Below are 14,888 nucleotides of genomic sequence, written 5' to 3' on the forward strand. Positions count from 1 at the left end.
CAGAAGCACAAGTCTTAGAAACCTTGTCCTGAATGCATAAACAATAATTAATTAGGATTGTTTTCCCGATCATCCCATACAAAACTGTGGGTCTCCTGTGTTTAATAAAGGCATTCTACTACAAAACATTTTAAAATTAGAATACCATGAAAATATTTAGTGCAAACACCTGTATCTGTATATTAAAATAAGTATTTGTATATTTTAGGAACCCAGATACGACCTGCCAGGCCTGACATGCAAAACAGTTGAGCTCTGGGTCCTGCAGTCCCAACAGATACTAAGTAGCTGCAATGACTATGGCAAATCAAGATTCAAGGAAGTCAGGGTATACTGCTGATTTATGCCTTGCAGTTTCTCGTTCTAGGTATAAATTTGGGAAGTTGAACATTGCTAACTGCAAAATACCGTTATTCTAGGTGGTTCAATAAGAAAACAGTAACCAGTCCTGTGCTACTGCAGATACCTGGTAATTCCATTCACAAGAGCAGTCACACTCAATTCAGTGTTCATAACAGATCTGGCTCTTAACTTGGAAACTTCAAGGTCCTATTAGTTCAGGCAATATTTGTCTCAGATTATTTTTTTGAGACTTAAAGTAATACATTTAGGAAAATATATATATGTTAGGAAAAAATCAAGAAGCTCAGTGGAGTACCTAGGAACATCCCAGAAGAGGAATGAATCCTAAAAATTTGCAATCTAAAAAGTTTTAAAATACAAGTGCAAAATAGTCTTCATTTTCATTACTGCTTTTTTCCTCTGTGAATTCCAGATGACTGGCATGTAAAAAACTCCACCTGTCTGCTCCTGGCAGACTAACTGGTACCATTTTGGGGAACTCAGAATTCAAGTTGAACAAGAAAACAAATTGCTCCTGGACTTTCCTTTTTTGTCAGACTCCCAACACCTTAATTTGACTACTTCAGCAGTCACTAGTGTTTGATAAATACCCTGTTCAGCAAACAGCCATATAGATATTTTCACTAGTAATGATTTACTGCTGTAATAGAAGCAGAAATCCTTACTACAACAAGCCACTGTATTTAGCAAAGATACTTCATTATTTGTTTTCAGATGTTTCCATTTTCAGCACTGTTCCCTTCCTGTTAAATCATCAGGTGCACCTTAGAAGTGATTCATCAAGCTCAGCATCTAAGGACATCTACCTCAGTGCCCTTTCTATTTATTTTTAAATAAAAGTAATGAATAAATCCTTTCTGTGTTCTGTAGGGACTCAGTTATTCCGGGTGTACTGTTAAGACAAGTAGTAAAGCAAAGCAGAGGCAAAGCCTGGACCAAAGCAGTTGTCACTAGGACTACCACACTCAATGCTGGCATGAAGGAAGAAACATCAGGTTTGATCTTTTAGAAGCAAAAACATGCCAACTTCTGATGCGGCATCCTAGCTTCACCCTTGCAAACTGCAGTGTGCCAGGCAAGCAGACGGAACCTGCTGCCTTAGAGGTGCTGAGCTGCGTGAGATCAAGCTCTTCCAAGATTGCTGTACTCCAGGGGGACAGGACCCGAGATCAGGCTGTTGCTGACAGGAGCAGGATACAGCAGCTCCAGCCACATACAGCTCAGGTGCTGGCACCTGTGAACACATGCTGGTTTTCCTCAGCCTCCCTTGGCAACACCAGCTGCAGGGATCAGCTCGTCTGTAGCAGGCAGTCTGACTGCTGAGAGCCAGGTCAGGTGCTGTGATTGCATCACAACTGAGGCAGGTCGCAGGGCTCCCTCTGCATGGCACACATGCTGATCTCTTGCCAAGTGGCACCTGCAGGAAAGCTGTACCTTGCATGCACCACAGGAAGTCTCCAGAAGCTTCACGCCCCCTGCCTGCATCCCCCCGGGTGATAATAGCACAGCTCGGTACCGCAGACTGCACGCGTGGCTGCACGCCTGGGATCTCCCTGAAACCATAAAGCCACGTAACAAAGTCCCCATGTAATTTCTGTTGTACGGGACTGTCATTAACCAGGGGTTAAGGCAACAGCTCTCCTTTCATTGCCTGTCTATATTTTGCTGTCCAACATGTAGTCTGTTGTTAAGAGCTGCTGGCAGAGTACTGACTGCATGTGTTTTAGTACTTGGGGCAGTTGCCTTCAAGTTCTTCCAGAAGTCAATGCTAATTTGCATTTTGTTGGGTTTTATGGTTTTCCATTGTGAGAGGGGAGGCTCCATTTCTTAAGAAACAGGAAATGATTATTTCTGGGGCTTCCATGATTGCACATCCTTTTTCCTGGCAGGAGGCTGAGAAAACCCTCTGTGCAGTAGAACCGAGGTCTCAGTCCTCCGTGCACCCCGTTCTGACTGAGAACTGCTCTGCTGTCAGGAGCACTGGCTGAAAGCCTCCTAGCAGAGTAAAATGCCGGGTTTGGGAATCTAAGCCTAGTAAATAACTGCGTTGTGGTGCTAGGAATAAGAAGTTTTGCCTTAGCAGGGAAGCCTTCTCATTTTATCAGAGTTCAGAAGTGACTCAACTTTTGCTTCCACAACAGTTCAAACGCTGTGGGCTACTGCGCGCAACCCGGCCATGCAGAAACTGAGGATTAGCAAACAGCAAGGTCCTGACTATGCAGCAGTGTATCTGCCCCAGAAGCGATCGTGTTCTGTTGTTTACACAGTCTTATGTTGCAGCCAGAGATGTAACAAAGGAAGATGCAGCCCAGACTGCTTGTTCTTCTGTATCACCAAACGAAGAGAGCCAAGTCAACCTTACCATCACATTTCTGCATTGGGTGAAAACGCTCTTCACTGTAGTCCCCTTCCCTCGGGATTAAGACCAGAGCCACAGCTACCTGTGCAGTGCTTGCCTGTGTTACATACATATTGCACCCCAGTAAACTTGGATATCTTAGAGTCAGTATTTTTGGCAGGAAGTAAGTAGCTACTAGGCATAGGAAAAATCCGTCCTCTAAAAGGAACGTACAACAGAGTAGATCATATTACTTCTGCAGTCTACCAAGAAGAGTTTTTAAACTCATGCCCAGAAATCAAATTCTACTGTTACATGCAATTCCCCACCATTTTAAATATTGTGTAGGCAAGAGTAAAGTGCATTTGTTGTGTTTTTTTTTTTTTTTTTTTTTTTTTTTACTATATGATAAACAGTAAAGAAATCTTAGCCTAGATTTTTCTCCTGACTACTACCAGCATATTTCATGCTGCTCTTTGTGAGGAAAAAAGCAACCACAGCTGCTGTGGTGCTTGTGGTGGATGCTATACTGGAATTACAGTATTTGTTCGTAAGTATCCAAATGTTAGAGCAGTTGAATGGGGCTGGGGGTGGGAACAGGAGACTCCTTGGGGAGAGGAATGGTGACAAAGTGGGGACAGACCCCTGAGCCAGGCAAATTTCATTTTTAGGTTGTGGGATACAGACAAAACCAAATGCGTGTCTAGTTCTTCCTTCCTGAAGCTGGTATCTGTTTCAGAGCCATTCTCTTCCCTGAGCAGGGTCTGAGTAAACAAGCTGTCTGCACAAAGCTACAGTTACGTGGTTTCATTCCCCTTGCAGAAAAATCCTGCTGCTGCCCCATGGTATTTTTCTCTCAGTGAAATATTTAGACTGAGGTTGGTTACTGAGTGTCTGGTGAAAATAGGTCAAGCGGGGCATTTGAATGCCCTGGAAAAACTGGGAATGTTTGCTCTATGCATCAATATGTGTCCTATTCCAAAAAATGCTTTTAGGTCTGGACAGTGGCAAGCCTGGCTTTGAAGTTGGAAATTTGATGGTAATTAGAGCTGCTGAAGAAAGCTCTTAGAGGGTGTTTTCTGCATTTCTCCTTTAAGAGAGACTTTCTCCACAGTATTTTCTGGCAAGTGTGAACATATTTGTGCAGTAACAAAGTCTCTAAGAAGCAGGTTTGAAGAAGTCAGCTAGAATAAGCGTACTCTTATATTTGTATATTAGTTTTAAAAATAAAGTCTAGGAGCAAGATCAGTAAGAAGGACGTCCCTAACCTGCTCAGAGACTTCAGAATGGCATCACACCTCATTTTCCTTCATCGAAGAGTTATGCATCCAGGTCTAGCCTAGGTACTCAAAGCTGCATCTAACCTGTAGAGAAGTAGGATCCCCTGGAGACATGCTGTTGAGTTCCAGGTTAGGTCACCTGAATCATCATCAGGAAGCGCTCATTTTATCCATCCCTCCAGGCTTAGCAGCTCCAGTTTTGCCCTGCAGTAGGTGTTTCTTTCCCTGTTTGTTTGCTGGGGAATTCAGAATAAGTCTGCTGATGAGAAAATGGAAAGAAAAGCTACCCTGTTAGTTGGGCAGTGCTTGGTAACCACCAGTCGTATGATATTTCAACAGAAAAACAGTTCTCTGTGTATGGACCTGGACGGTAGCGTGGCAGAATAAGAAGCTCAAGGAAAAGAGGTCAACCAAAGCTCTTAGAGTGGCCAACTCCCACATAAATCCTCAAAATAGGACTCATGAGTAATTAAAGAATTATGTAAATGGGTGATGATGTCTGCAGAGAGTGAATTTAATAAGTATTTGTAGTTTTGAGTATGCCTTTGGAAGTAAGTTATTTACAGCAATTTGTTGGTTTTTTTCCTCCCAACTTTTCTCAGTGAAAACTTCTCAGCTTTTCCAGACTTTCCTTTTCTCAGGGTAGAAACAGGGATTGTTTAGAAGCGAGCTGGAGAAAGTGTAGCTACTGAAGTCTAGCACAAGCACAGTTTACTGGGCTGTTATCAGATGGAGGTCAGTGGTAACAGTGAAAGAGAAGCACCGACATTCTCAGTCCTGTTGTTACTCTTATCAGTATCACTACAGAAATCAGTTGATGGGCTAAGCCATCTCTGGCACACTACGCCAGTTAAAGTAGATGTGAATAACCTTTCTTCCTCTCCCAATTTTAGCACAGACCATCACAGTGGTTCCAGAGAAATAGACCTATGAACATCAACCACTATGCAAACAAGAAGAGTGCTGCAGAGAGCATGCTGGATGTTGCCCTGCTGATGGCCAATGCATCCCAGCTGAAAGCTGTGATGGAGCAAGGACCTTCTTTCTCATTCTACATCCCGCTTATTGTTCTCATCAGCCTGTCACTCACACTGCAAGTTATGGTGGGAATACTTCTGATATTCCTTGGTATGTAGCAACAGCAAGAACCACAGAGGTATTTTTTTAATAGGATGCAACCTGTGTATATAGATTCTCTATTGGTAAAAATAGACCATTGTATTTGAAAGTCTTTACCTCAGAATTGATTAAATTTTCCTTTAAGTCCATAGAGATATTGCAACAAAACCAGTAGAGGCAGCTTTACATGGAATCTTCAGTTTTGATCAACTTCCTCATATTCATTTGTCAAGAGCATGAATATTTTTCTTTTCAGAAGGCCTGAAGGAGGAAGGAATGTGATGAAATACCATAAAAGAAACATTAGTAGGTCAGACATGATCATGCACTTTGCCTAGTTGCATAATACTGTTTCTGGCAAGACTCGTTACTTAATCTTATGACCAAAATATATTTTTTCTGTATCAGTCATATTCTTATATCACTTATGATATCGTGAACATGAAACTTTGGAAAAAAGTGAAGGCAGAATTGTGCATCTTCATGTTGGTGTTGTATATTGTCTTTAGTTTGCGCATCTGCAATCAAATCAAAGGTTTGATTTAACACCAGTTAAAAAAAATCTTAGTTTTAAATTTAGGAAATTATTCAAAGCATCCTAAATCTCTAGGCAATGAATGATAGGAATATACTTATTGCTCATTTTTCAAACCGATGTTAAACTGAAATTAAAGCTACAAAAAGATAGGCTAGCTGGAGCAAAATTTCACCCTAAGAACATACCATAGCTTTAGTCAAAAATATGAAATGACATACAATATCAAAATACACTCTGAGCAGCTTCCTGGGCCTACCAATGCTACGAGGTGATAGTCAGCGTTCACAGATGGCTTTTGTGAAGTTATAGGTACCACCTTTGGCTTTCTTTTGCTCTGTGTTCCAGTTTATAGCACAACTGAAAACAGCAGCCTTGCATTCAAGAAGGAAGTTCCCAGGAAACAAGGATGCATCTGGCTTGTAATATTGATAAGCAGCTGACATAGCTTTTTTTTTTCTTTCTTACGAAAGAGATTGAATACAGCTGTGTCTGCATTTGGCAAAATTGGCACAAGGGCAAAAGCCAGGTCCTGACACAGAAGAGATTCCAGAAAAGAACTGGAAAAAGCAAGTTGATGATATTGGGGAAGGTGTTTCCTCTTGGAGTAGAGCAGCGTTGAGGCTTTAACTCACCTGAAGTACTGCCCTGTCCTGCCATAATCACACATTCTGAATAGGTAATTTAAAAGAAAAAAAAGCGTAAGCGATTTTCCAAAAATCAAATATTTTGAGAAGTGTTCAGCAAACTTGTCCTTGAAAGTCATTTGGTAGTCCTAACTTTCTGAAAGTAAAGAATGTGTTGAAGTAGTTTAGTTAGCATGAAACCGTAGTAATCTAATCCCACTATAATACTTAGAGAATAATTTAAGAACGTTTCCACAAAGTGTCACTTGAAGTACTGTAGTAACAAAGATAGGATTACTGCAGTTCTACTTCAAAATTTAGAGCCCCACCTAAACAGACAAGCAGTACGTTTTCTCTAGTCTCTAGGTGGTCAAAGTGACAGCTCTCAAAGTGTCAATTCTCCTTCCAGCATGATTTCTTCGTAACTCACAAAACACGTTAGGCCACTATTGCCCTTTGGTTTTGTTTTAAAACCAGCCAGCTGTCTGAAATGCTTCTCTTACATACTGAAGGATTAATGTTGCATTTCATTTATTCTGCCTCATTCAGGTGAAAGTACTGGAGTCCTTCCTAGTACTGTTACAATGCTAGCCTCCACATGCCTTACAGACACGTGTCAACTCATTTTCAGGGTTAAGCACTGCTGAGCTTAAGTTATTTCATGTCAACACAGGTGTGCAGTAGCTTAAGCTGTTCAGATAGTTCCCCCACACCATTCCTCAGTGCTCTGACTGGCCTGTGATGTTTGATTGCACTGCTTCAGCAAACAGGACTTGAACAGGCACCCAGAATTCCCAGAAGCCAAAACAGCATTAGACTTCCTAATTAGAACACCAGCTGTACCTGGCTTTTAGTACTTCAGCATCACAAACGTGTTTGCCACCCCTTTACTTAACTGATTCCAAGAGCCAGCAAGCCTTGGTTCTGTGATTAAATTCTGCAGTGTTGATGGGCTTTATGTTAAAAACAAAGTTTACCTCCTGCAGCAGAGCCAGAACCTACATGTCTACGTATGTGCCGTTCAGAAGGAGCTCAAAGTTTTATTTATGTTATTGAAAACTTCTCAGGTATAAACTTTTCCCCCTCATTTCTTGTACATGCACTCACAAGTTCCAGTGAACTATATACACCTAAGAATTAAGCATCTTAAAAAAAATACACAAAAATCAATCTCAGACCATGCTCAGGAATTCATCGGCATTCATCCCACCAGCAAAGCAATTTAGCAGAGGGTCTGAGCTGCAACGCTGTTACCTGCAGGAAAACAGCAGAGAAAAATCCTGTTTTTCCACATGACGACAGCCAAGCACCCCCCCCCCCCCCCCCCCCCTTTCTTACTGCCCTATACAAGCACTTGTTTTAGTCTATCATCAAGTCTATTATCAGTCCAATGTAACTCATCTGTTGGTTTTCACAAAGCCTGGAATCAAAGTTTAAACTAGACAGTATCTCCCTTGTGTGGTCCTCCCTAACTCCTATTAGCAGTTTAATCAAAGAACTGCAAGAAATAGAAGATGTTTACACAGCTGATGCTGTCTGTAAAAAGAACTGCAGCTACACTGCTTTGAAACCTTCCTCTGTTTAACAGATAATGCCCTTGTTTTCTGAAAACAGTATTGGTGCAAAAGCTGTACCTATCAGGGGAAAAAACTGTACAGCTAGGGAAGGGCACCATACCCAAAGATAGGGCTGTGGCATTTTCACTGTAGGAACTTTAATTTCATTCCATCCTGTAAGGGCTTCAGGCTTCATGTATTCATGCCTGAAATTATTTTTAAATGCTTAAAGTCTGCAACAAAACTAGATTTCAAGAGATCAAGAACTCAGAAGGTTCCCAATAATGCTGTGTACCGTTACTTCCCTTTGTGCATCCACAGAGATTAGATGCTAATGACGGGAGGCTATTAGGCGCCTTGTTATTAAAGATCTTCTCCTCAGTACTTTTACTGAGGGTGCAAAATCGTACTTCCCTTTTAAGTATGACTGGTACAAATAGCTCAGTGGAAGAAATTCTTGAACCACGTGAATAATGAAGACTTATTCTGGATTTTGAAATATTCATATGCTTAAAACTTTTTTTCCCCTTTCTCTTTGAAGTAAAATATGACCTGAACAACCCTGCAAAACATGATAAGCTGGATTTCCTCAACAACCTTACAACTGGACTAGTATTCATTATAGTAGTTGTGAATATTTTTATCACTGCCTTTGGAGTGCAGAAGCCAATGGTGGAGTCGGTGTCAAAGCAGTAACTGCAAGGTGAGTGTGGGCTCTGCACCGTAAGACAGGGGGAGATAGCGCAAAAGAACAGTGCCCACTGTTGTGTAATTTGAAAAACAGCTTATCTCTAAGTGAGCTTCTCTATACAGTTCTAGACTTTACAGATAAATAAGTTTACTTCAGACTTGCAAAAGCCAAAGCTACTAGGAACTATTAATGTTGTTCCAGTGTATTTGTAAACACAGAGTTCGAAAGTTGATGGCAGCACCTTACTTTGTGACACATGCAAGGGGTCCCTGACAAACAAAGTGTAAAGATCTTCCTTCTGGCTTAGCCAATCCTTCTCATTGCTGATGAAGCCAAGAAGGGAAATAATGCTCTGCTTCCTCTAAATGTCTTGTTTTTGTAAGAAAGGTCTGCAACATACTGTATCTGGTCTGTTATTACCACTGATTTTTTAAACCTTTAGCCAGGGAACTGCTAGAGCTAACGAGTCCAGCAACATATCACACCACACATCATTGGAGCCCTTTAGTTCCTATGCAGATAGTGTGTTTTTTGTCCTCCCAAGTTGCAGGGTTTTCACTTTATGGGACATTAAACCCACAAAGACATGTGCTAACGCTATTTGATACGCTATCACTATTTGATACACGTGGTCATTTAGAACAAGTTTATTTCCACCGGCATTTTAAAAGTTACCTGATTGTACAGAAACATAAATATAGAAATTGTGAGAATCAAAATAAGTGTCATAACTATAATGAGCGATTTAAGAAAAACCTAAATTGCAGGCTTGCAACCTAAGATGCACTATGGTCCAACAACACCTGCCTTGAAAATAGCACTGCTAAGTCTGTGTGGGCCAGCATTACTCTGGCTTTTTATCTTCCAAATCTCAAATCACCTTCATAAGACCTGCTGAAGGAGTTACTTGATTTTCCTGGCAAGCCACAGTACCCTGGCTACCACACAGCCCATTCCTGTAACATCTGTTTGAGTGAACTTCCAGATGAAGTCCTCTCAGGAAACTGCCTTTTAGGAAGAACTAACTCAAGGCCTTACACTGAGAGACTTTCAAACCCCATTCTGCTTATATTAGCACTGCTAGAAATTTAGGGCAATTTGATTTTTATATAAATTTACTCCACAGAAAAAAACAAAACAAGGCATTTAAACCCCTAGTCTGAAGAGGAATGACACAGAAGAAGTTAACAAGAATGGGAACCAGAGAAAAATCTGTCAGGACTCTAAACAGAATGGATGGGGGTGGATTGCGGATTCCTTCTGCAATCCATAAACTCTAAGCCCAGAGGGTTTTGTGATTTAATTATGAGTAGGACCATGGAATTCCTAGTAGGAATAAGAAGTCAGTTCCCATGCAACTCTGATGAGATCACCATGACAGCATGAAGCCAGCATGAAGCACGGTTCTGCCTAGAGGCTGGAAATAGCGCATACAGCTGGCAACGTATTGCTGTGCACAGCCAGAGCATTTCTTCACATACATAAACATGATCAGCATCTACTGCTGAAACTGATTTGATAAATTTGCCATGCTTCAATAATGGAGAAACGGATATTTTATGTATATCCGTTATACATGGGTAGAGGCAAGACCAAAAGATGCTTAAAGCAAGTTTACATCTGTACAAAAACACCAGCTGTGTGATCCCGCTTTCATGCTTTTCATGCAGTTTCCTAATAAAATGGCTAAATGTGGTGTCTAGAATCTGCATCTTTTTAATCCAGATTTGTTAAATTTGCAAGTTTAGTTGCTTTGGATTTTTCCATCTGCTGGCTCACTTGTGCATATTGTTTCTGTTAAAAATACCTGTCCATAATGATCTGAATGGAACTTGGAAAAAAAAAAGTGTCTTCTTTCACAGTGGGCTTCCATAATCTCAAATCCCCAAGAGAAATGAGCGGTCATTTTCTGGCGTTACCTTTACTACGAACACTTTTCAAAAGAGAAAAGAATTCCCCCTTTAAGACAAATTTGCCATTTACTGTAATTCCTGCATTACTAACATCCCAATATCCGTTTCTCATTTCAGAGATACGAAGCATTCATTCTTCCATAGATGCCATTTGCACTTGAGCCAGTTATACCTGGACACAAGAAAAAAATATCTGAGGATGACAACCTACAGAGGCAGCTTTCTCAGGCTTCCAACAAGCAACACATCTGTGTACCTAGAATTTTCCAATGTGTTAATATTTATATTGTTTGGCATCTAAGGAAAGGATGATTTTGACCCAAGGACATTGCTTCTCTGGATATTGTCATTTCAATTTGTAGATTAATTGTCAATCATAAAAGTGGCATAAACTCAAACAGGTAATATCAACTGGTGGAACTTCACTGGTTCCAGAACTTCCCATTTTCCATGCCTTTTGCTTTCGCAGCAAGTTGACATTTCCACAGTGATAAGAAGCTGCAGGCCTTCAGTTCTAGCATGGCCCCATCGTCCTTCATTTCACTCACTTTGCACCAGACCTATGGTTTTCCATAGCACAGTGCTCTTCCCTTGCAGTGTTCAAAGGTAGCTGTGTCTTGTTTTCTCCCCCTCATCCCAGTTCCTTTATTTAACTACAGCAATGATAAGACAACTAGAAACTGCTGACTATCTTTTGGCCAGTTTTTGTTCTCACAGATAGTCATGTGTCGTGTTTCTGTGGACCACCGTTCACGCTTCCTTCTCTGTGTACAGATACACAGCTAACATCAGTGCTCCATTTTTTGTTATTAACCATGATACTCCATATTCTGTGCATTATACATATTTCTGCAAAGTCTGATAAAAGAGCTACCTTTTCTACGCCCAGCTGGAAGACTAGAGGATACAGGTGATCTTCACCTGCTAAACTGGTACTGAGAGCCTGTCAGCAATTCTAGGAGTAAGTTGAAAGATGTTTAACCCTTACTTTTCCTCTTTGCAAGATATGCATTGCTGCAGTTATGTCACTCTTATGAGTTTATGGCTAAAATCACTTTATATATATATATATATAAAAATATCTTTTAGGTTCTTACCTGCTGGCTCAGGGACTGATACTTTTTCTAAATACACCATTGCCAGTAATGGTGTATGTTATAAGAATTTCTACAACAAAAACATTTCAGTCTTTTTTAAAATTTTCAAAGTATTACATCTGCAATCAGGAAAGTCCTAGTCTTCTAGAGCATGCTTACTTGTGGATGCAGATTTGTACTAATGCTTTTTCTTACTACGAATTTTTAAATGCTCCCTTGCACATAATTATAGAAGTTTGACTTCGTGTAAGCATCTCATCTCCTTTACAATTTTTATTGGTAGCATTTCTCTTTAGTTATATCTCAAGGGCAATTGATGTACCATATCTTTATTTACGTGTTCTGTAGGAATTATTGACAGAAAACAAATCAGAAGCTTGTCAATTAGTAAGAGAATAGACATTCTTTTTGATTTTTTGGTTGCTTTATTTCTAACTTAACATGTATTTAATCAATATCTGGCAAACAATGGTTTTAATTGTGTGTATTGTACAAATTTAAACATAGCTCAGAACAAGTACTGAAAGAGGTACTCAGGACAATTTTCCTTTTTTTTTTTTTTTTTTTTTTTTTTTTTTTACAAACCAGCAAACTGTTGCAGGACTGTTCATACATCCTTGTGTTACAGCAGTGTCAGTGCCGTATTGTAGTGACGGGCCAAACAGCGGTGCAGAAAACCTTAAAAACATTTCCTTTTTGAAAATACATGACTGTAGGCAGAGCCCTTCCAAGCATGAAATTTGTGTATGGTTCAACATTGGGCAGTAATTTCAATAGGATCCTTGAATGTATTCCTGTTACTTTCCACCTTTTTACTCATTGGGGTGTTTGCCAGTCTGTGCACCTGATTCAGTCTGGACTGGCTCTTCGGAGGCATCAACCTCTCTTACTGTACAGGAAATTTTGTACTTCAGTTGGATGTCTGAAGTCATTGCTTTGTGTTGTAACGCAACCCCTTTCGTGGTATAACATAGCCCCTCCAAAAGGATAATTTCTGACGTGCTCTGCTTTTAATTTAGGTATGAATCAGATATTTTTCATTGCCAGATCTGTATTTTAATGCGTTTTTTTTGTTGTTGTTGTTTATGTGGATTTTTTTTTTTTAAGCAAAAGAAAAATAGGAAGAAATATAGGAAGAAATGTTTTACTGGCACTTAGTTAATCCTGACTTTTTGACTTGTCCTTACTACCCTAAAGGCAGATACAAGCAGACAAAGGCTCTGTTGTTGCTTACCCTATTTATATTTGGTAATGATTTGGCCCAGTTTTGAATGTAGCTTTCCATACCTGTGCTACTTGTTGCCACAGCCCTCTCTCATAAGCACCTGAAAGCAGTCAGATGGGGCTGCAGCACAGATGTACCAGGAAGACAAGACTCACCTCCCTACTGCCCACATAGCTCTGATTTTCATTAACTCCAGGTTTAGAATTTGTTTCACGTCTCCTCCATTTGTTTCAGTGCTTTGTAGATCTTCTCTCAGCTCCTTTCCCACTTTATTCCCCTCATTATTGGTCTGTAATATTTCAGGTCATTCAAGTAATGAAGCCATTACAATAGGTTTCCCCTGAAAAAAGTAGTAGCTGTTCTTACAGCATCTCACAACTAAGCTGCCGTCCAACAGAAACTAGCAAGGCTTGTATACCCCATCTCCCAGCTGCTTATACCATAGCAGAGAAAAAATAACTATAGATGTAGCACTGGAGTGTGAAGCATTCACCAGGTGATGGATGTGTCGACTACTGATTCCAATGGACTCTGCAAGACAAGTTTGGGCCATACAGAAGGGAAAGAAAAATGCTCAAGCTTGAACACATTGTTGAGTGCCCAGGGCTGAACACACAGACCTGCATTAAGGTGGTAGAAGTCTGCTCACTTGGCATCTACCGGAGCCAGCCTTAGAACAACAAAAGCCTTGCATCCTCCTGAGCTGCTGGAAGCACGACTGCAGCATCACAACAGGGATGTCTGCAACTTCAGAAGGCCTGGTCTCTTATTCTGGTTCTAAACACATGAAAACCTGTTCGTAAAGCCATCCATCTGACTATGAGCCTGTGCTGGACATCAACAGTATTCTACTTGCAACTGAATGTCTTTTTTTAAATAAAAAACGTGCTGTTTATTGCTGTGTGTTTTGTTGTGATCAAGCAAGATTTGCAAAATGTCTTCAGACATGCAATCTGTGTTTTAAGTCTCTGAAGCCTTCAGAGGTCATGTATTTTTTATCAGACAAAAGCATCTGCAAGTTGATTTCAAGTATAAATAATTTAATCACATGATAATTATTCTTTTAAATCAGGTGCTTATTTAAAATCCTAGTGAGTATTTTCTAGGGGTGGCAAACAAATACATCAGTTTAAATGGGTCTTGGGTTTGCTGTGCTTCTCCAGAGTTCTTGGTTGTAGGCAAGCATTTCACTTAAAAAGAGGTCATCAATAATGAAGCAAGATGAATTTTCACTGGCTCTCTCAGGAAGCAGTTCATACCAGGTCATCCATTTACTTCTGTTTCATAAGCTGCTGGGCAGAGTAAGAATTACACATGCTGCTCTAGTTGTTTTCATTAGTTCCTTCAGCATCAAGGCCTGTCAATGCTGAAGTTTTCAATGTAGTGTTATTTACTAACAGGGTTGACAAAAATTATTTACTGGAAGTGACCTGTAAGTATTTGTCTTCTGAAACAGGTCCCCAACTGAAGCTTATTCTGTAGATGAACAGTAGGTAAAATGGGCTGAACAATAAAATATAATCCTGGTTACTGTTTTCCCCTCAACTGTCATTCAGAATAAATTAAAAGGAGTGGCCAAACCCTTCTAAGTGTTTTTATCCTGTTTCTGCCATGTCTTCCTGCAAGCCATACTGAGTCCTGCCAAACAGGAATGCACAGCCCTCTGACAGTGGTGGTCATTGTTCTGCACTCACCGTGGGCCAGGGCACACTTACTACACATTACAGTAAAAGCTTGGATGCTCTTTTGTTGTTAACAGCTCTAAAAAAAACAATCACAATCATTCAAATATTTACAACAGAGTTATCAGCAAAGAGTAGCAGAATCCCAAAGCTATGCAAGTTTTCCTTATTTGCTAGCTTACAAAAGGTATTGCCACTGCAAATTTTATCTGCTTCAGCAAGTGCTACATGTGGTACCAATTTATGCAATGTTTTACAACATGTTTCCAAAAAAAAAGAAAAAATCCAGCGTGGAAAGCTCCTCCTAGAGTATAATTCTGTCAAACCGCAGGAGAGCAGGCTCCTCTGGAAGCGGACTTCCTCACTGCAGACCAGTGGCAAGAAGAAAACTGAGGGTACATTTTGATACATACAGCTCATATCTGATAATCTGCACACATAAAAGCACCACTCCTTGAAAATA

At 40.3% G+C, this 14,888-nt stretch overlaps 1 protein-coding gene across 1 annotated transcript in view; it reads left to right on the forward strand.

The window, feature by feature from the left end:
• NINJ1 (ninjurin 1) overlaps window positions 1–13,638 on the forward strand; it is a 39,807-nt gene extending 26,169 nt beyond the window's left edge. The window contains exons 3-5 of the mRNA XM_035558202.2: window positions 4,875–5,109; window positions 8,359–8,520; window positions 10,539–13,638. Coding sequence (XP_035414095.1) covers window positions 4,875–5,109; window positions 8,359–8,513 — 390 coding nt within the window. The 3' untranslated portion in view covers window positions 8,514–8,520; window positions 10,539–13,638. The remainder of the gene's footprint in view (window positions 1–4,874; window positions 5,110–8,358; window positions 8,521–10,538) is intronic.
• The last annotated feature ends 1,250 nt before the right edge of the window (window positions 13,639–14,888 follow it).

This window comes from Cygnus atratus, chromosome 10 (assembly GCF_013377495.2).
Source record: "Cygnus atratus isolate AKBS03 ecotype Queensland, Australia chromosome 10, CAtr_DNAZoo_HiC_assembly, whole genome shotgun sequence".
Taxonomy (NCBI): Eukaryota; Metazoa; Chordata; class Aves; order Anseriformes; family Anatidae; genus Cygnus; species Cygnus atratus.